The 21,766-nt window shown below is 46.9% G+C and overlaps 1 protein-coding gene across 2 annotated transcripts in view; it reads right to left on the bottom strand.

The window, feature by feature from the left end:
• GANAB (glucosidase II alpha subunit) overlaps window positions 1–21,766 on the bottom strand; it is a 238,707-nt gene that overhangs the window by 80,304 nt on the left and 136,637 nt on the right. For both annotated transcript variants that reach the window (XM_078660606.1, XM_078660605.1), the window contains 2 exons: window positions 18,857–18,930; window positions 17,451–17,525 (listed from right to left, as the gene is read on the bottom strand). In XM_078660606.1, coding sequence (XP_078516732.1) covers window positions 17,451–17,525; window positions 18,857–18,930 — 149 coding nt within the window. The remainder of the gene's footprint in view (window positions 1–17,450; window positions 17,526–18,856; window positions 18,931–21,766) is intronic.

Here is a 21,766-nt window from a genome sequence, read left to right on the forward strand (position 1 = left end):
GGATCGGCATGCTCTTCGTGTAACGTAATATTCCTTTAAGGCCTTCCATAATAGTCTTAATTACAGGGACATTAAATAAGGATAAATGTGGTCTGTTTTGTAGATATGCAGCAACTGCTGCAAGATGTAGTCGGATGGATGCGTAAGATAATCCAACTTGCAGTTGATGCAAAAAGGTAACAAATAATATTTTGTATAGATTCATCTAGAGGATCAATATTATTACAATATATAACAAATTGTTTCCATTTTGCTGCATTGTATGCCCTAACTGTAGGTTTTCTTGCTTCTTTAAGAAATGTCATACAATCTGGTCGTAGATTTAGGTATCTAAACTCTATGACTTCATAAGCCAGATCGCAACGTTGAGTTCCTTGGGATTTGTATGTCTGATTTCTCCATGTTTCTGTGTGAGAAGGTTGGAAATGAGATAATATTTCCATGCAAAACTACTGACAGTTCTAGTAGTTTGGTGAACCATGGTTGACAAGCCCATGTGGGAGCAACAGAATTAGTGTGAGTGATGTGTGAGTTTCCAAACTAAAAATGGAAGGAGAGGGAGAGGCGGAAAAGAGTAAGCAAATATCACTGCCACTTCATCCATAGGGCATTGCCTTTGGATACATGGTGTGGTAATCTGGAGGCGAGGTTTGGGCATTTTGAGTTCTCTGCTGTGGCAAATAGGTCTATTTGTGGGAATCTCCATTTCTGAAAATAAGGAGAACCTGGGGATAAAGTTCCCATTCATGAACTTGTTGCTGCATCCTGCTGAGGTCGGCAAATTGTTAGTGGATGCCTGGAAGGTGTTCTGCTACAAGATAAATTTTGTGAAGTATTGCCCAACGCCAAATGTTCTTAGAGAGGTGTGACAACTGTAGTGAGTGTGCCCCCGCCCTGTTTTTGAACATAGTACATGGCTGTCATACAGTCCATCTAGACTAGGACACCTTTCCCTTACTAGTTGAGGCTGAAACGCTTTTAGAGCTAGTTGAACTGCTAGAAGATCCAAGTAACTGATGTTGAGACTTCTGTGTTTGGTGTCCCACAAACTTGGATTGTTAGATGATGGAGATGGGCACCCCAACCTGTGAGAGAGGCATCTGCTGTTAGTAGGACTTGCGGAATGGGGTCGATGAAAGGCCGCCCTTTTGATAGGTTTTGTGTGTTCCACCACTGAAGATAGCGAGGAGTGCAGCTGACTACCAACACTAGATCTGTTAATTGACCATGTGATTGATTCCACTGACGTGCTAAGCATTCCTGTAGAGGACGCATGTGCAATCTTGTGTGAGGCACTATTGCAATTCATGATGCCATCATTACTAACAGTTGCATGAAAGTCCTCACTGTTAGGTATGTTTTTTAAACTGTAGTAATAAAGTTTGAAATTTGTGAATTTTGGCCGGATTGGGCAAGGCTAGAGCTGTGCGAGTGTTTAGCTTTGCTCCCAGATATGTTTGCTGTTGTGAGGGTTGAAGATGGGATTTTTGTGCATTGACTAAAAATCGCAAGTGAAGGCGAAGGTTTATGGTATCTTGAGTGTGTTGTAGACACTTTCACTGTGTGTTGGCTTTGATGAGCCAATCGTCCAGATATGGAAAGGCATGACTTCTGAGATGAGCTGCTACTACTCCTAAGCGGTACAAAAGGGGGTGGTGATGGACGGAGCATCTGAACCAATCAAACACTCACACCCAGTCAAAAGATCTGGGTTTAATCCATCACCGTTCTTTAGCCCACTCTGCCACCCCAGTTCAGACATGGCCATGTGCAAATCAGTTTGACCCTGTGCCTCGTGGGAACAGTCCAGCCCGAACTGCCAAGCCATGCCTTCCCTGGACCGGAAACAAGCTTCCTAGGACCGGTTTCTGGCATTACAGCCGTCTTCAGCCAGGCTTGCTTGAATCCAGTGGCAAAGTGAGCAAGGGACTCACGTCTGAGCATACCCTGCCAACTTATGGCGAACAAAGCGGTACAAAAGGGGGTGGTGATGGACAGAGCATCTGAACCAATCAAACACTCACACCCAGTCAAAAGATCTGGGTTTAATCCATCAGCGTTCTTTAGCCCACTCTGCCACCCCAGTTGAGATGCTCTGTCCATCACCACCCCCTTTTGTACCACTTTGTTTGCCATAAGTTGGCAGGGTATGCTCAGACGTGAGTCCCTTGCTCACTTTGCCACTGGATTCAAGCAAGCCTTGTCTGAACTGGGGTGGCAGAGTGGGCTAAAGAACGGTGATGGATTCAACCCAGACCTTTTGACTGGGTGCGAGTGTTTGATTGGTTCAGATGCTCTGTCCATCACCACCCCATTTTGTACCACGCTACTACTCCTAGACATTTTGTGAATACTCTGGGTGCAGTAGTCACCCTGAAGGGAAGTACTCTGAATTTATAGTGTTTTCCCGCTATCACAAAGCTGAGATATTTGCGATGTGCTGGGTGGTTAGGAATATGGAAGTATGCATCATCATTTAAGTCTAGTGAGGACATAAAGCCACGTTGTTGTAGAAGTGGAAGCACTTGTTGAACGGTGACCATCATCATGACAGTACTTTATTAGATTTTACAGATATCATAAGACATAAAATATCGTAAGAGTTTACACAGATTGTCATCAAATTCATTCATATTTTAACATTCCCGATAAAAACCGTACAAGACAAAACCAGACAAACGGAGAGTTTAAAAGCTGTAAAAACAGTAAAGCGGGCCTGACTTGAAGAAAATTCATTGGCTTTAAAATTGGAATTAGAAACTTATGCCGCACATTATTATATTTTGGACAAAACATAGTGATGTAAAGGATCATTAATCGTTACATTATCACAATTACAGCAAGGCAGATCCAAATACAAGAAGCAACTGTAATTAGAAGGGATAGGGCGAGGAAATATGTTCAACCTGAAATAGATCAACAGACGACGTTGGTGACGTTTCATATTCCAGGTTAAATATGGTTCTTTGTTACTGATAGTTTGTACTTAAATTGCATGCCACTTAGAATATTTTGTTAGATACTCAGGCTCTGACGCCCACTTTTCCCTTAGCACTTTCACTGCCTTTTTGCCCATTGACTGGGTTAACGCAGAGGGATTCTCAAACAAAACAGACCTCCCCAAGGTCCGCAGGTTACCAGCCACATACGCCAGCCACGGGATCAGGAAGGGTCTTTCCAACTTGAAACAGTCTGCAGAATTAATCTGCTAAAACTAAGTTCCTCCTCTAACCAAATCAAATGACCATATGGAAGTGCTTGGACAGTATGTATAGGTTTAACGGTCTGAGATCTAAGATTGGTCATAGAGACCCGTCCTTTTTGATGATTAGGAAACAAAGTGAGAAAATTCCTGACCCTTGATGTTGTAATGGAACTGGTTCTATAGCTCCTTTTGTTAGAAAAGCTTGTACATCTTGTTTGAGAAGCTGTTGGTGTTGAGCAAGAGTTTGTGAATGTGAGATGGAATATTGGGAGGATGGCTGGCAAGCTCCAGGCAATATAATATCCAAAACCCATCTGTCTGTTGTGATGGATTGCCAAATGGGAAGAAACTGAAGTAATCTTCCCCCAACAGGTGACAAATGGTCAGGGGGAAGTGGTACCAAGTCACTGTTTGTTAGAGGACTGGGAGGTACGTGTAGGTGTATCGCTACCTCTGCATTTAAAATAGCTATAGCCACCCTTGTAGAACCCTCTAGAAGGGGATAATTGCGTTTGTGTCTTGTATGAAGATGCTGCTGCATCTGGGGTGTTAGTGTTCGTTATGGAGCCTTCTCTGTAAAAGGAGCGACGAAAGGAACCTCAGTTAGAAGGAGATTGAAGTGCTCCCGTGGACTTTGCTACTTCTGTATCCTTTTTCATTTTTTCGAGGGACTGATCTATTTGAGGCCCAAAGAGGTTTTCCTTATCATAGGACACATTAAGAATGGTTTGTTGTACCTCAGGTTTGAAACCAGAAATTCTGAGCCATGCATGTCTCATAAGCATAATGCTAGTGTTGATTCCTCTAGATGCAGTATCTGCGTCATCTAATGCACACCTGATTAAGGAATTGAAATAAGTTTCCCTTCTTGAACTATTTCCTGCCCCCTCCTTTTGTGTTCTTCTTGGATTATGTTAATAATTTTTCAATTTCATCCCAGTGAGCTCTATCATATCTGGACAAGAGACCTTGTGTATTAGCTATAGGCTAATGTTTGGCTGATTGAGATGCGTCTGAGTTTGGATTCTTTATCTGGAGGTGGAGCCTCCCCTGAGGTTTGTGAATTCGCCCTTTAACGGGCATTAAACACCACTAAGGAATCCAAAGGCAACTGACCCCTAGCAAAAACTGGGTCAGAGAGAGGAGGGTTTATATTTTTTGTCCACTCTAAGTGTTAGTGTACGTGCTCTAACAGGGTCTATAAAAATATAATTAGTGTGCCTTAACATACCTTTAAGCATAAGCAACATTTGCATTGTTTTGTGTGTGCTTCCTAAAGTTTCAAATATAAAATCTTCCAGTGCCTCCTTTCGTAAATGCACTCCATGGTAATTAGCTGCCCTAGCAATTAATTCCCGATTATCATTAGGAGGGGGAAGTTATTGCCGGATATAGATCAGGGTTTGTATCTTGAGGTGGATCTATATTATAGTCATCCCATAGATCTGGTGGTGGCTGATTATAATTTTCATCATCCTCCTCTATATCAAGATTTGTGGTAGGAGAACCTGATGGTGTAATGTGTAAAGGATCTGTATCTGGTATAATGGGTTGTGATGAAAAAGGTGGCGGGGTCTGGAGGAAATTAACAGGGTTAGTAGCTATGTCCTTTTTAGGTCTCGGCTAGAAACGCGTTCTCGCCAGAGAACTATAGCTGTCAGTTCAGCCGACGAGTGGAAAGTGGATACAAGACCTGGCCACGCGCAGCACTTTGCCATAGGATAACGTTGCGCGCGTGAACTTCTGCTGTTTTTTCGGCATGGCAGAAGGAATCGGATCACGTCGCGCGCCTCGGGAAGAGGTGACGTGACTGACTTTGGGATGCAGGGGGAGTCTGCAGAGAGGCGCGCGGCAAACAGGCAGGCTTTCTTTCAGGAAGCAGCGGTATTTGACTTATGTAACCGGGCCACGTGCAGTGCATTCTCTGCGCCTTTGGGCTGGGTCGGTAGGCGGTGTTGGAAGCACACTGCAGCCGGGCCCTGGCACGGGCCTCTCCCCATCTGCTCGGTAATTGTAGCTGGGGTCGGATTCCCCAGGCCGCTCCTGTTACAAGCGCCTGGAACCCTCTCACATTAGGGAACGAGTAATGTAACCAAGTGCGAAGTGCTACTTAGCCGACAGAGTGTTTGTTAAAGGGCTGCAGCCTTGGGGGCAGGTGGTCATCCAGAGAGTCCGGGGGGCTACTGTAGGAAGTATACTTTATACTGTTATGCACCATGCTGGCACATCATTCCTTTCGATCTCTCTGCTAGCCATAGTGACACACAGACCGTCTCACTCACTCATTCACAAACACACACACACTTTCTTGGCACACAAATAGGTTGGCATTACACCAGTACATATGGATTAGTTACTTACCTGTAATCCTAGTTCTCTTCCAGGGGTATTCTCATCAAAGTCATAAGCATTAGAATATTCCCGCCCATGGGCGGGACCCCGGAAACACTATATTATATGTGCCCCACATATATATACTCATATATATATATATATATATATATATATACATACATATATAAAAACATGCAATAGCAGCCAAATCACACCAGAGCTGAAATATGCTGTGAAGAATTTCCACCATAGATGAATAATATGCATTAGAAACATGAGAAACAACACCAAAGATTGTTTAGAAACTGTTTTAATGCTTAGGCAGCAGTAGAAATTCTTATAACACCCTGAAAGCATAGAAAGCTCCCAGGCTGCATTGCAAACTCACAGTCTAAAAAGACTGAAAAGCTAACCTGTAGCCTTATACAAAAAAACTGACACCGTGCCTTTAAGGCACCCATGACCCCCGGTATCCCATCATGCCTCAGGGGTGACAGTTAGGTCAGTTGTTCTTTTCGGAGACTGAAACAAGCCCAGTAACAAAATAGGTTAACAATATCTCCTTATTAAAGAATATCCTTTACCCGGGGAGGCGGGAGGGTTGCTTATGACTTTGATGAGGATACCCCTGGAAGAGAACTAGGATTACAGGTAAGTAACTAATCCTTCTCTTCCAGGGGATCCTCATCAATAGTCATAAGCATTAGAATAGAATAGCGAGCCTCTCCTCATCCTTGCGGGCAAAGGAATGACAAGACAGTAATCTTATCAACAAGCCTGAGCAGGCTATAGGCTACCCAAACAGATTTCTCAAGGAGGCTTGCCCTACTTGAGTATCGGCCCTGGAATCAGACTCGAGACAGTAATGCCTCGTAAAGGTATGAACCGATTTCCAGGTTGCAGCCTTGCATATTTCTGACATTGGAATGTCATGTAAGAAAGCTACTGTAGCGGCTTTCCCTCTAGTGGAATGCGCTTTGGGTTACACCAATAAAGGCTCGCCTGCAAGCTGATAGGCCAATTTAATGGAAGAGACAATCCATCTGGAGATGGACCTCTTGGCCGCTGGAAAGCCCGTTCTCATTGAACCATAGTTCACAAACAGTTGATCCGTTTTCCTGATCCCTTTAGTCTTTTCCAAATAGAACTTAAGCACTCTTTTAAGATCCAAGGAGTGCAGTGACCGCTCGGCTGGGGTCGTAGGATTTGGAAAAAACGAAGGGAGGGAAATGGACTGATTTATGTGAAAATCAGAAACCACTTTAGGCAAGAAAGATGGATGAGCCCTCAGGACTACTCTATTGTGGTGGAAAACAGTATATGGTTCCTTCGCACAGAGCGCTTGTATCTCGCTCACTCTGCGCGCTGAGGTAATCGCCACCAAAAAAGCCGCCTTCCAAGAGAGATGTTGTAAGGAGGCCTTGTGGATGGGCTCGAAAGGAGGTGACATTAACCTGGATAGAACCAGGTTCAATTCCCAAGGGGGAGAAGGATTTCGCACAGGGGGATACACTTTTTGTAACCCCTGGAGGAAGTCCTTAACCACTGGAACCTGAAAGAAAGAAATCTGATCTGGTGATTTCCTGTATGCTACTATGGCTGACAAATGCACTCTAATGGAAGCATATTTCAAACCAGAAGTTGCCAAGGAAAGGAGGTATGGCAGGATTACCTCCTCCTGCCCATTAGTCGGATCTAAGTGATGATCCCTACACCAAATAAAGAATCTTTTCCACTTGAACGCATAAGACGCTCTTGTGGAAGGTCTCTTAGCCTCCATTAAAATGTGCATACATTCGGGAGGCAGATTAAAATGCCCATATTGCAGGACCTCAGGTGCCATGCTGTCAGATTCAGTGATGGGAGGTTGGGATGCAGTATCCTCCCGATCATCTTGCTCAACAGGTCCGGCCTGCAAGGAAGCCGTCTGTGTGGACACACAGACAGATGCAGAAGGTCCGGGTACCACCACTGCTGTGGCCAATCCGGAGCTATCAAGATCATCTCCATGCCCGACCTGAGGAGCTTGGAAACTACCTTCGGAATCAGAGGCAGGGGAGGAAATGCGTAGGCAAAAGTTCCCGACCAACCCATCAGGAGAGCGTTCCCCTGCGTCCCTGGCCGGTGGAATCTGGACGCGAAGGCGTGGCATTTTGCGTTTTCTTCGTCCGCAAACAAGTCTATGGCTGGATGCCCCCAACAACGAAAAAGCTCTTCTACTACTTCGTCGTTTAGCACCCAGTCTGGCTGATCTTCGAAGTGCCTGCTGAGTGCGTCTGCTTTGATGTTTAACTCGCCTGGAAGGTGCACCGCCACCGCTGACAGGTTTCAAGAGAGAAGCCAGTGCCAGATGGTTTGAGCCTCCCGGGAGAGAGGGCGAGATCGTGTGCCTCCTTGTTTGTTCAGATAGAACATGGTGGTTGTATTGTCTGTCTGAACTAAGACTGAATTGGACTCGATCGCTGGAAGAAATGCTTTGAGAGCTAGAAACACCGCTCTGAGCTCCAGCATGTTTATGTGGTATGTCTGCTCCCGTGCAGACCACTGACCCTGAATCTGAAGGGGACCCATGTGCGCTCCCCAGCCTTGTAGAGAGGCATCTGTTACTATAGACTGGGTGGGCAGTGGCTGATAAAAAGGTACTCCCACCAGCACATTCTTCGTCCGAGTCCACCATTTGATGGCATCCTTCGCTGTTTGGGAAAGAGTGATACGATCTTCCCAACGCCCTGTCGCCTGGTCCCACTGGTCTTCGAGAGCCTGTTGAAGAGGGCGCATTCTCAGCCTGGCGTTCGGGATGAGAAAAATGCAGGACGCCATGGAACCCAGCAGGGAGGCTACCTGTCGGACTGTTGGAAGCCGAGACTCCAATAGAATCCCGCACTTCTGCTTCATAGAAAAAAGCCTCTCCTCCGAAGGAAACGCTTTTCCCAATGTAGTGTCCAGAACTGAGCCTAGGTAGTGGATGGACTGTGTCGGCCGCTGGACTGACTTCTCCAGGTTCACATGGAGACCGAGCCTGTGCAACTGGTGCAGGCAAAGTTGCAGATCGTGCGTCACCTGAACCGGAGACAGGCCCTTTAGGAGCCAGTCGTCCAGGTATGGGTAAATGAAGAGTCCCTTTTTGTGAAGAAAAGCCGCCACCACGGCCATGCATTTGGTGAAGACTCGTGGTGCGGACTTGAGTCCGAAGGGTAGCACCGTGTACTGGTAGGGTTTGCTTCCTACGACAAACCTCAAGTACTTGCGATGCTGTAGAGCAATCGGAATGTGAAAGTATGCATCTTGCAGATCCACCGAACACATCCAATCTCCGGCTTGAAGGTGTGGGCATATTTGGTGAAGAGCTAACATGCGGAACTTTTCTCTGACGATGACTTTGTTTAGGAGACGCAGATCTAGTATAGGCCTGAACTTGTCCTCCTGATCTTTTTTGGGGACAAGAAAGTATCTTGAGTAGACTCCCTTTCCTCTTTGAGAGGGAGGAACTTCCTCTATAGCTCTTTTTTGTAGCAGGACTGACACTTCTCTGCGGAGTAAGCTCAGTTGGTGAGGGTAAGAGGTCTTTGGAGGAATGCTTTTCGGGAGCGCACGGAAACGTAGCCTGTATCCATTGCGCAGTATATTCAACACCCACTGATCTTTTGTGATGCTGACCCACTCTGCCAGGTGTTGTGAAGCACTTCCTCCCACTGGAGTGGGCAACGGCGCCAGAGGAAGCCACTGATCAAGCCTTTCCTCCTCTCGTAGTGGTAGAGGACTGCTGGTGACCTCCTCTACCTCTGTTGGATTTGCCTTGGAACTGGGATTTTCCTTGGTTCTTATTCTGGGACTACTGAAGGGTTTGAACCCTCTGTTGAGCCCCTCTCCCCCTGTTGGTCTTAAAGCGGCATGTTACCCGAAGACAGAGGAACCCGAAAAAGGAAGATTAAGGATGCGATGGTGAGCATCCGGCTTCAGCCCTGTGAGGCGCAACCAAGCCGACCTCCTGGCACAAACCCCATGTAAGTAGGAATGCGCCGCAAGCACTGCACCGTCTGCTGCTGTGCTGATCAACTGGTTCGCCACCAGACATCCTTCTGTCATAGTATCTTCGAGATCCTTCTGGTCTTCCTTTGGCAGTTTGGACTTGAACCTCTCCATGGAGTCCCATAAGGCTGTCTCGTAGCTACCCAGCAGTGCGGCCGCACTGGAGACCTTCAGCGTGGAGGCAGCTGAATTGCAAACTTTGCGACCCCACGAATCCTGAGATTTGCTGTCCTTATCTGGTGAGACTGAAGAGGAAGCAGCAACTGCATGCGTCTTCCTCGCCGCTGCCACTATCACAGAGTCTGCTGGAGGGTCAGATTTTACAAAAACTGGGTCAGAAGAAGCCGGCTTGTATTTCTTTTGTATGCGGGCTGGCACCGATCTGATGGCTGCTGGGGTTAGGAAAACGTCCTTAACCGGATTCATAATCCCCAGGACCAAAGGCAGCAATGGACGAGAGATAGATTTTTTGTGCAAAGTCTCAAAAATCACTGTCGTAGTAACCTGGGGGACAGACATTTCAATGCTCAGCTTCTGAGCTCCTCTCTGCAGGACATCCAGATAAGTGCCGATGTCATCCACTGGAGAGGATCTGGAAGTAGGACTATCAGTCAACGTGGGAGAGTAATCCCTCTTGGAAGACCTGGTCGAAGAGGTGGAGGAAGTAGACGGAGTTCTTCGATGCCTCCTCTCACGTGATCTTCTTGGATGCTCTTCCTTTCTAGGAGAGCGAGATCTGACCGAATCCTGTCTTCTTGGTGAACGAGATCTGACAGGATCTTCTCTGGGAGATCGAGATCTCACCGGATGTTCCCTTCTGGGAGAGTGAGATCTGGTTGGTCTTCTCACAGGTGATTTCTCTTTTTGGCGCCTGGGAGGACTACGCCTGTCCACTTCATCTACCAGTCTCTGGAGAGGAGATCTGTGCTGCGGACTGACGTACTCTTGCATCCGTTTGGTAGCCCCTGACTCTCGCCAATGGTCCAATGATTTGTACCATATGGGTGATAGTCTGACCTCCGCAGCCGAAGGATCTGGCTGACGCACATGAGATCTGGGGGCAGGACTTCTGGACCTTGAAGATGTTGTTGAGGAGCCAGAAGACTGAGAAGTAGAATGACGAGAAGCTGACTCTGTTACCATGACCACAGAGTTTCTTGATGACGATCGAGCCCTTTTTGAAGGTCTCGACGTTGAGCGTTCCGGTGTCGTATGTTTTTCACTCGACGTCGCACGCCTCTGGGGAGTCGGCGGGTCCAACAATCTCTACTTCGAATGCCTCGACGGCGATCGATGCGAGGATCTATGGTCTCTCGACGTCGAACGGTGATGACCAGCCGTCGACGGAGCCTTTTCTCTCGACGTCGAATGGTGATGACCAACCGTCGACGGAGCCTTCTCTCTCGACGTCGAACGGTGATGACCAACAGTCGACGGAGCCTTCTCTCTCGACGTCGAACGGCGATGACCAGCCATCGGCGGAGCCCTCTGTCTCGACGTCGAATGTCTGTGCGACAACGGCGGAGGGGTATTGGTCACCCTCGACGCCGAGCGTCGACGAAACGCCGGCTGAGACTGTGCCCTCGACGCCGACCGATGTTTTTCTGTCGACGGCGGAGGGGTCTTGGTCCTCGACGCCGAACGTCGTTTCTTAGACGACGGCGGAGGGGTCACACTTCTCGACGCCGGTCGTTGTCTGGATGACGACGGCGGAGGGGTGACCTCCCTCGACGCCAGGTTGATGACGGCGGAGGGGCCTTGGATCTCGACGCCGATCGTCGCCCGGTTGACGGCGGCAGAGGGGATTTCGACGACGGAGCTGGATCCTTCGACGTCGTCGACGTACCTGGTCTTCTTTTCGACGGCGAGCCCGCCGTCGACGATAGTTTTGAAGACAAACGATCCACCGGTGGTTCTTTCCTCAGCACCAAGCCTGACGCTGAAGCTGAAGGGTGGGAAGACCTCTTTTGAAGATGTTCTAGCCTTCTTGGAGCCCTTCTTCACTGGAGGCCTTCCTCTGGATGACCTGTGAGCCAGGCCATAGATGCGAATTCTCTCCCTGTCTTTGAGAGTTCTTCCTGACAGGTGCTCGCAGTGAGGACAGGTGCCTGGATCATGTTCTTCAGGCAGACACAGGATACAAACGTCGTGATTGTCTGATTTTGCCTTCTTGTTACCACAAGAAGGACATTTGTCAAAAAGTGAAGGCATTCTCAGCTGAAAATGTTCACTAAACTGACTTAAAAAGACAGTTTCTTACTTGACTAGATGTAAATGTCAAAGTAAGCAGAAAAAAGTTGTTCAAAAAGAAGTAATTTTCTGTCAGAAAACAGAAAATTAGTGGAGCTGTGTAACCAGGATCCTTCCTGAAGGAGCCGGAAAGAACAACTGACCTAACTGTCACCCCTGAGGCATTATGGGATACCGGGTGTCATGGGTGCCTTAAAGGCACAGTGTCAGTTTTTTTGTATACAGCTACAGGTTAGCTTTTCAGTCTTTTTAGACTGTGTGTTTGCAATGCAGCCTGGGAGCTTTCTATGCTTTCAGGGTGTTATAAGAATTTCTACTGCTGCCTAAGCATTAAAACAGTTTCTAAACAATCTTTGGTGTTGTTTCTCATGTTTCTAATGCATATTATTCATGTATGGTGGAAATTCTTCACAGCATATTTCAGCTGTGGTGTGATATGGATATATATATATATATATATATATATATATATATATATATATATATATATATATATATATATATATATATATATATGTTGGGGCACATATAATATAGTGTTTCCGGGGTCCCGCGCATGGGCGGGAATATTCTAATGCTTATGACTTTGATGAGGATCCCCTGGAAGAGAAACTCTGTTTTCCAACCCCTACCGGAAGCGGACCTTCATGAACAGTTTTGTTTGGTCATGAGCGCTCCCTGAATCTGTCCGTGCGGTAATCAGAGGAGGCCTCGGGAAGGCTGTCACTGCTGTCCCAGAGAGACCCACAGCCTGTCACTGACACCACCGGATGAGCACCAAGCAACTCTGTGAGAGCTGTCATCGGGGAGTGCTCACATTTCAGTCACTGCTATCACTCAGCGTCCAACGCGGTAAGTGTCTGTCCGTCACTTTCAGGCTGACTCACTTTCTAAGTCGTCAAGTTGTCACCTTGCTGTCACTGACGTGCAGTGAGAAATAGTAAGTCGCTCTGAAACCCCCACTGCTAACAGAGGTGCACCTGTCAGCTCGCGAGTGTAATTAATGTTGTACGACTCTTTGCTGTCACTCTTTCTCACGTGCATTAACTGTTCCCCGTCTGCCCGCAATCACTGAATTTTGTATGTCCAGTAAGACTGTCACTCCGGGAGTCCCGCACTAGAGCGGTGTTTAAACCGGTCACTATCTGTAGCAATCACTGGAGCGTGGCTGTCACTTTCATCATCTCTCGGATGCAGTCACTACTTCAATCTGTCCCTGCTGCTAACCTGCCAAGTGCAGTTGTCACTGCTGTGAGCCTGTCTCTGTCACTTGTGACACTTGTCCCGTGGTGGTCTTGCTGTGACTGGAGTGTGCTGTGCGCAGTAAATGTGTCACTTTGAAAGCCATTTTTCAGAACAAGTTTAATTTTGTAATTGGCAAGGAGAGTCCCTAGAGGAACTGTTTACTTGCACTCGCTCTCCTGCAGTCACCGCGCCAAGACTGTCTCTGTCGCCAGTCGCTCTGGTGCATGCAAGTCACTGCAGGGTGTTTGTCACTCCCCAGACGAGCTCACTACAGTAAACATGTCTCTGCCCCTTCAGGTGCAGTCACTGCAGTGCTCGGCATGTGTTGTCGCTCTATCATGTGCAGTCACTACAGCAAGCCTCTCTCTGAGGGGCTCCATCTACAAGGGTAGCTATCACATTCAAGCGTAGCTAAATATAGTGCTTCTCTGCGCTGCTAAGTTTCATTCGCCTCAGAGGGTGTGTGTGTGTCTACGGCCACGCTCAGGTGTACTTCCCACAGTAGGCGTGTCTCTTACAACTCTGCCAGGTGCACGCACTACAGTCAACTTGTCTCTGCACTCAGTTTATGAGGCGAACTTGCTACAAATTACCTGGCTCTTATGTCACTGTCCTAAGTGCATTCATCACAGTGAGCCTGTCTGTTGTCCGTCTGTCAGACGCTTTCACAGTGACCGCTTCTGTCCCTGTCGCAGGTGTGCACTCACTGCGGCGAACCATAACACTTTACTGTCGTTCACTAGAACGAGTGTCTCTGAGATGCATTTATTGCAAGCGTACGTTTTACCACTCTCAAGACAGTATGTGTGTGCGCATACCCAGAGGCGCACACTGCACGCGTCTCTCCTTTTATTTAAAAGGATTCCCAGCTCGAGGCGCACAACCACACACAACCACACACACACACACACAACCACACACACACACACACACACACACACATAACCACACACACACACATAACCACACACAGCAACACACAACCACACACAACCACACTCACACAACCACACACACACACAACCACACACACACACAACCACACAACCACACACACACAACCACACACACACAACCACACACACACAACCACACACACACAACCACACACACAACCACACACACAACCACACACACAACCACACACACAACCACACACACAACCACACACACAACCACACACACAACCACACACACAACCACACACACAACCACACACACAACCACACACACAGTCGTCAGTGCACGCTTTCACTGGGCACAAACACCCCCAGCCACTAGTGCACGCTTTTACCGGGCCCAAACACCACCAGCCGTCAGTGTACTCTTCCACCAGACACACACCACCAGCCGTCAGTGCACGTTTCCACCAGGCACACACACCACCAGCCGGCAGTGCACACTTTTTACAGGCACACACACACCACCAGCCATCAGTGCACACATCAATTGTTAACGCATCCACAATTAACTATTGTAGCAGTATGGCGCACTTTACTTTTAAACATATTCATCTAAAGCGCAGCATGCCACCATTGCAACAAAAATAAATACACATTTTTTTGGCCTACAATTTATAGACTTTTGTTGCAGTTGGTGTTGCATTATTTAGCAATGCCAATAGCTCAAACTTTATTAACCCGAGACCTATTGCATTGTAAATGCTTGTTCTTTTTGGGAGGGATTCTGTATTCAGTGTCTGCCTTCCTTTTTAAAGGTATTACTGGTTTAGCTGTGATGTGTCCAGTATCAGGATTTATGTGAATCTTCTTTTGTTTAGGGTCCAGCTGTTCCTTCATTTTCTCCAAAATCTGCTCCGGTGACTGTAAGGGAGCGTTTTTTTGTTTTGGCGCCTACATTTTCGGTGCCAGGTTAGATTTTTGCTTTTTCTCTTTCGATTAGAGATATTTCGGAACAGGAGGAGTATCATATCGGCTCGTGCCCGACCCGAAGGCTTGACTTGCTGTTTCGATGCTGAGCCGGAAGAGGGGTGTTTGAATGAGTCTCTGTGCAGACCATGGCCTGTTGGCAGTGGTAGCCCAATAGCCTTTTGTTTGTTTGGAGTGGGTTTAGTGGGTAAAGGAGCTTTGGTACTCACAGTACCCTGTCCGGCCAAATGTCTTGGGAATCGAGTTCGATCTCCAATCCAGAATCTGCATATTGGAGGGAGAAGGCCTCTTTTACCTCCGCTGCCATTTCTTTCCTGCTCGGTGTCCTCACTGAAGATATCAGGGGTGTGCTAGATGCTCTGTCACTACATGTCTCTCAGTCGAGCCACACAGTCCCACAGAATCTTTTTGGAACGGAACGACCGACACGCGTCGCAGACTTCCTCTCTATGTTCCAAGGAGAGACAGAGGTTATAGACCTTATGCTGGTCGTTACATGGATATTTGGAGTGGCATTGAAGACAAAATTGAAACTGCGTCCGTTCCATAGGAGGAAGTCTGGACACTGGTTCTTGAAGTAGAAGCCTGCGAAAGAGGTAAGCCTGAAGGCCACGGTTCGTGTTCTTTCGATAATACAGATAAGGTGGAGATGCGATCGAAAGTAATTTCGACGAGTGTAGAGTGAAGTGCACACCAAAATGATCCCGATTAACTGTTTCAAATAGGAGAGCCGCAATACATGTTCAAACCCGATGGCGGAAAGAAAACAATCTAACAATGGAGTGGATGCCTGTGCGCACTATCACCAAAAGGAGGAGTCACCTTACCTCGTGACTGAAAAAAGATTTCTTTGGAAAAAAAAACTTGCAAACATGCGGACCCAACACTACATGGCAGGAGTATGCAAAGCATGTGTATCGACAGCACACATGCCTCGAACACGTTATTCCTCTTTTGACAATTCTCCTATGCGGTCTAGTCCTGCAAATGACAGTATGAGTCCTGAGCATAGATTATCTGATGCACATGATTCTAGGTCATCTTGATCGAGCAAGATGCTCATAGGAATTAGGTTACTTTAGAGGGCAAGTCTGAGATGCTGCTTTCTGGAAGAGGTGGCAGGAAGCTGGTCAGAACTTGTTGCAGAGGAAACACCTAATTGCGTGCATGACAAAAAGGCTTGACCCAAAAGAAGTCATAACAGAGCGGGAACCGAAAATATGTTTAAAGACAGCTTGTGAAAGACTACCATGTTCAGTGATAAAAAAGAAAAACTACTAGATAGGCTGTTCAGAGCATGATTGCAATTTGCATTCAAAAATGAAAAAATATATAGAAAATGTTGCCCTTTTTTAGCTGTTTGTTATTTAATTAATTTTTAGAGATAAACATGTTATATTGCAACAAGTGTTTAGGGATCCTGCATGTGTGCTGAAAATGTCTACTGTTGTGGAAGTCAGAAAGAAAATAATAAGAACTTATCTGTTTTTCAACCATTTGAGTTCTAGGTAACAATGACTTTAGTAAGGATACATAACTGAGAGGTTTAACACCCTTCGCCCATTAAACTTCACATTTTATTTACAGGTTTATGACCCATTTCACCTAAGGAAAATGGGTGTAGAGCATATAAGACAATGTGCAGTGGAGGGGAAGAAAAGGGGGGACGAGTGAAAATGCAAAAAGGTCAATAAATGCCCAGAGTTCTGGCAAGAAACAGCAAAAGGAATATAGACAGAGCCTTATATTAAACAAATTGTTCTTCTGTTAATTTGCATGGAAGCTTGTTCTATCTCAAGGAAGCTTGGTTCAACTCTCAGCTGCCAGTGCATTAGTAGCTTTAGAGCAATGTTGTACATATTTAGCAAAACTAAAGCTTGAGGTAATTGGGAAACCCTCAAGTTATTTGTAAGGAAGGCTCACCTGCCAGCCTAAATCATGTTCTGTGTTAGTATATCTGGACTGGGCTATAAGTTGAAATGAAATTTCAACATCTCAGGACTTCTAACTTAATGCAGGTATTCATCTGAGGGCTTGCCAAATGCGCCCTGTTCCCAGCTATGGCCATGTCAGATACACCTCCGTCCATTCCCTCTCACCTAGGAAAATTGTATACCCGGAAATCTCAAATGCCTACACTTGTCCAAGGGGGTCGTCGTAGCACACTGCAAAAAACCTCAGACATAACATCTGTTCACATCCCAGGGCCATACAAACAACCTCTTGTGCACAGCAAAGTCATGAATTCCTGACATAGCACCCTTTCTGCACTTCAGAGACTTTCTCCTAGTCCCTTCAACTCAAGACCTTATACAATACATCATCACATGTCACTCTGGGGTTCTAAGGTTTTTTCCCCTGGAGTACTTACTCAAGGATGGCATCTGAAATCATTATTCCTATCACTGCGGACAGTTAACAACTCACTTAACATAAGACTTGATAGTGTTCCACCTGCTGGTCTCATACAAATATGACTGATGGGCTCACATACTTACACTGCTCATTGTTACAGGCACATACATTGTCTGAGGAGCGTGATGTCTCTGGTGAGTGTGAACATCATACCACACCTGCAAGACAGGAACAGGGAGCAAAACAACAATAGTGAGCGAACAGTAAAAATAAAAACAAGGTGCGATGAAATGACTGTCGGAGAGGATTGAGTAGAAGACTGGTTGAAAGTGTTTGAGAATAGGCAACTGTGGGGGAAATGTTTTTAAACTAGTACACAGGGATTTCGCTACGTGAAGGACCTCCCGACAGATAACAGAAAGCTCACGGCACTGCTCCTGTTACTCGCAAAAAGACACATTGCAATAACATGGGGTGGGACATGAGCATCCCAAAAAGGTACATGGCTGAGGGACGCGGCATTTTGCCAGAACAGCTGTCTGCATACTGGGACCAAATGCCTACTCAATCCAGACCTAAAGATGTTTGGGGCCCGCTGCAACTCTACATGAGAACGCACGCAACAGAGGAGATGACCTCCCGCCCCCAGACTTCAGACGAATAGGAACAATACCAGACTCGCCAGCTGCAAGCGTCAATGAGACCCACTCCAGACCACCTGGCCTGACAGACCCGCATGATCGCCTTCCCCTCTGACATTCCTACCCCCTCCTGGTTGGCTAGAATAGCAAGCTGCCTTTCTGTTCTTATGTTATAATTTTGGGATTACAAAAGATATCCTGTGATCGTATAGGACTCCCTGCTGCTGAAGCTCTGCAGGACGACATCAGAGGCGACATCAGAGGCGACATCAGAGGCGACAACAGAGGGACACGTGGGAGATAAACAAATATAAGTTTGTATACAAGAATGCTGAGAAAACCTGGCCTGCGGCCTTTGTGAATGTTTCCCAATGCAGCATTTTGTATAACTTGCAATCTTGAATAAAGAGAATCTTTTTTGAAAAAAACTAGTACAGAGGGATAATAAATTGGCAGAAGATTTGATAGATTGACAGTCGTACATGAAAGATATATTATATCCTCCAGACTGACTACCCTTGAACATAAATGGATGACAAGTCTAACATGTTCCATTCCAGTCCCTCCTTCTCTGTTCTCAGAATGTTCATAAAATACCTGAGAACTGAAAGCATGAGTTTTGTACCGCCACTTACACAAGGACTTTAGTTTGATGTAACAAGATGATAAAGACTTAACCTTGTCTCTTCCCCTGGACCACCTTCCTAATGGCGGAATGCCTTATTCTTTAAAATGTGATGCTGCCTGGCATTAAGTGTGTTATGGTCTAGTCTCCAAAACTATGTTTGCTTGGCTTCTATTGTCACGGTTTGTGAAAAATCAACCATTTTTTTGGGGTATTTAAAGCGGTTAGTTTTTTCCTCATTTGGAAGGGGGGAGAGGGGGGGGGGGGGTCAGATCGGACTTACCCCTTTTCCTGGAAGGTACATCTGAACTCCATGTGCTGCCTGTTCACTCACTGGGTGAGCCAATATTGCTGAACCTGCATGCAACACAGGATACAAGTCAGCATAGTGTACAACCTTCACGGCAGAAGTAGAGCCTCTATCTCAAGATGCTCTAAGCAAGGACAAAATATTGCACATCATAAGTCAACCAGCAAAGTCAACCAATACCAAGCACATCCAAACCTATTGATCAATATTTGCCAACCGCCAGCCACCACCTTGACTCAGGACGACCAGTGTAAAATCAGGACCTGAACGTGACAATGCAAGACCTGAGCATAACCTCAAATAGTACTATGCCCGGCCCAAATTTATTTATTTATTTAATTTATTTAAAACATTTGTAGAGCGCGGCTGTCACCTGGCAGGTATCCTGGCGCTAAGAAGCTTACTCCTAATTTACAGGTGAAGGGAGTGATGATTGTGGGGGATGGAAGTGGTAGGGGAAAAGCTAGGGGAAGAGCCATGTTTTTATTCGTTTCCTAAAAGGTAGGAGCTGTGGAATTTGGCGAATGTCGGCAGGCAGGCTATTCCATAGCTTAGCCGCAGCTACTCTAAAAGATCTTCCCCCGATCCTGGCCTTCTTAAACCTGGGCACTATCACAAGGCAGGCGGTTGCGGATCGTAGAGTTCTGGTTGGGATATACCAAGAAAACATTTGTTGTAGGGATCTTGGTCCTAATCCGTGTAGTGCCTTGAAGACCAAGCAGAGAGCCTTGAAGGCTATTCGTTGCTTCAAGGGGAGCCAGTGTAACTCGGCTAAGGCAGCAGTGGCCGAGGATCTCCTGGTCCATCCAAGGGACAGTTTAGCTGCTGCCGATTGGACTCGTTGGAGTCTGTCCAGCAGTACCATGGGAGATTCGAGCAGGAGGGCGTTGCAATAGTCAAGGCGACTGAGAATAGTGCACCTGACTATCAATGCTCGGGCCTGAGGTGGTAGTAAAGGCAGGATTTTACGAAGTGAACGCATAAGGGCCGAGCAGGTGGCGACTGTTCTCGTTACCTGCGTTTCCATGCTAAGTTTGTTGTTTAGCATGACGCCGAGATTGCGAACACTGGTGACGGGTGGCGGATTGTTTGAGTTTTCCGGGGGCCAGAACTCCACAGGCAGAAGGCGAGGGATTCGGCTCGCAGGACAGAACAAGACCTCGTTTTTCGAGGAGTTGAATTGGAGGGAGTTACGGTGTAACCAGCCAGCAGTGTCCCTTAGGCAGTCGTGGAAGGCATCCATGGGGATGGAGTCTTCCCCCTCCCAAGAGAAAATGAGCTGGGTGTCATCCGCATAGTTTACTGCAGTCAAATTGTGGCTTTTGATTAATGTAACCAGAGGCTTGAGGTAAACATTGAAAAGGATCGGACTGATAGAAGAGCCCTGGGGTACACCGTGGGGGACTGGGGAGAAGGCCGATTGGAAAGGGGGGAGGTATACAGCCTGTTTCCTATCTTTGAGAAAAGAGTGAAACCAAAGCAGGGCAGTGCCATCAACCCCCGCCTCTCTCAACCTCTTTAGCAGGATTACATGGTTGACCGTATCGAATGCGGCAGACCGGTCCAATAGGATCAGGGCCACGGCTTGGTCCCTGTCTGCCCGCACTCGAAGTTCTTCCATGGCAGTAAGTACAGCAGTTTCGGTGCCATGGGCTGGACGAAATCCGAATTGGAAGTCGTCCAGAGCGTAATTCTGCTCAAGGTGTATTGACAATCAGGTGCTGACCCATCGTTCCACCACTTTCGCCGGAAAGGGCAGAAGTGATATGGGTCGAAAATTAGAGAGGCATTCTGGATTCAGAGATGGTTTTTTCAGTAGCGGGGTGATGAGAGCTTGTTTCCAGGGGTTGGGAACGAGTCCGCAGCGGAGAGATTGATTACAGATCCTCCGAAGAGTGTGAAATAGCTCGTTCCCACATGCTTTCCAGGTTTTGGGGGGCAATGGATCAAAGGGGGAACCCGAGGTAATGCCCAGTGCCAATCTCTCAAATTCTGCTTCGGGGATCTGGGGAAAGGTCAGGAGACTTTCCCTCAGAGGACATACTAGACTTGGAGGATCGAGATTGGCGGAAACAGCTCCGGGGGAAGTTGTAGTGTTTTGTGGTGGGGGAGTTGCCAAGTTGTTGATGATGGTCTCGATTTTGTCCGAGAAGAACTGTGCGAGATTGTCACAGAGGGACTGAGATGGGGTGATAGTTTTCTTGGCGCAGTCAGGGTGTGTGATGTTGTCCAGGATCTGGAATATGCTTTTAGAACTGTTAGCTAGCTGCGTTAACTATTGTGGAGCAGTAATAGGTCGATTTGCTCTCAGCAATAGCAGATTTATATTCATGGAGCTTGTTTTTCCAGAGGGTTTTATTGTTATCACAGTATCCATGTCTCCACTTCCTCTCCGCCTGTTTACAAGCTGATTTGAGTGTTTTCAGGGAGTCATTGTACCAAGGAGCAGGTGCTCTGCCTTTGGGTTTACAGTGTTTTAATGGGGCAATAGAGTCTGTGATGGATGTTATCCTCGTGCTGAAAGATCTATAGTTGTTTTCAACCGAGCTGGTCGGAGAGAAACTCTCTTCCACCTCGAAGACTTTGGTGGTGGAGCTAAGTTTTTCTAGGGCTTTCCAATTTCGATATGTAAATTCTGGTAGCACGTTATTGTTGGGCTTTCTTGTTGTGGTGCTGATGATGTAGAGTTTGATCAGTGAGTGGTCCGTCCAGCTCATGGGTAAGATGTCGCCTACATGTAATAGATCGGGACTCGAGAAAATAAGGTCGAGTCGATTACCTGCAGAGTGGGTGGGCTGCTTGACCAATTGGTGAAGCCCCACGCTGTCACAGGACAGCAGGAGGTTGTCTAGTCCTGTTTCAAGGCTGCCATTTGGCCAAAGA

This window comes from Lissotriton helveticus, chromosome 9 (assembly GCF_964261635.1).
Source record: "Lissotriton helveticus chromosome 9, aLisHel1.1, whole genome shotgun sequence".
Lineage (NCBI taxonomy): Eukaryota > Metazoa > Chordata > Amphibia > Caudata > Salamandridae > Lissotriton > Lissotriton helveticus.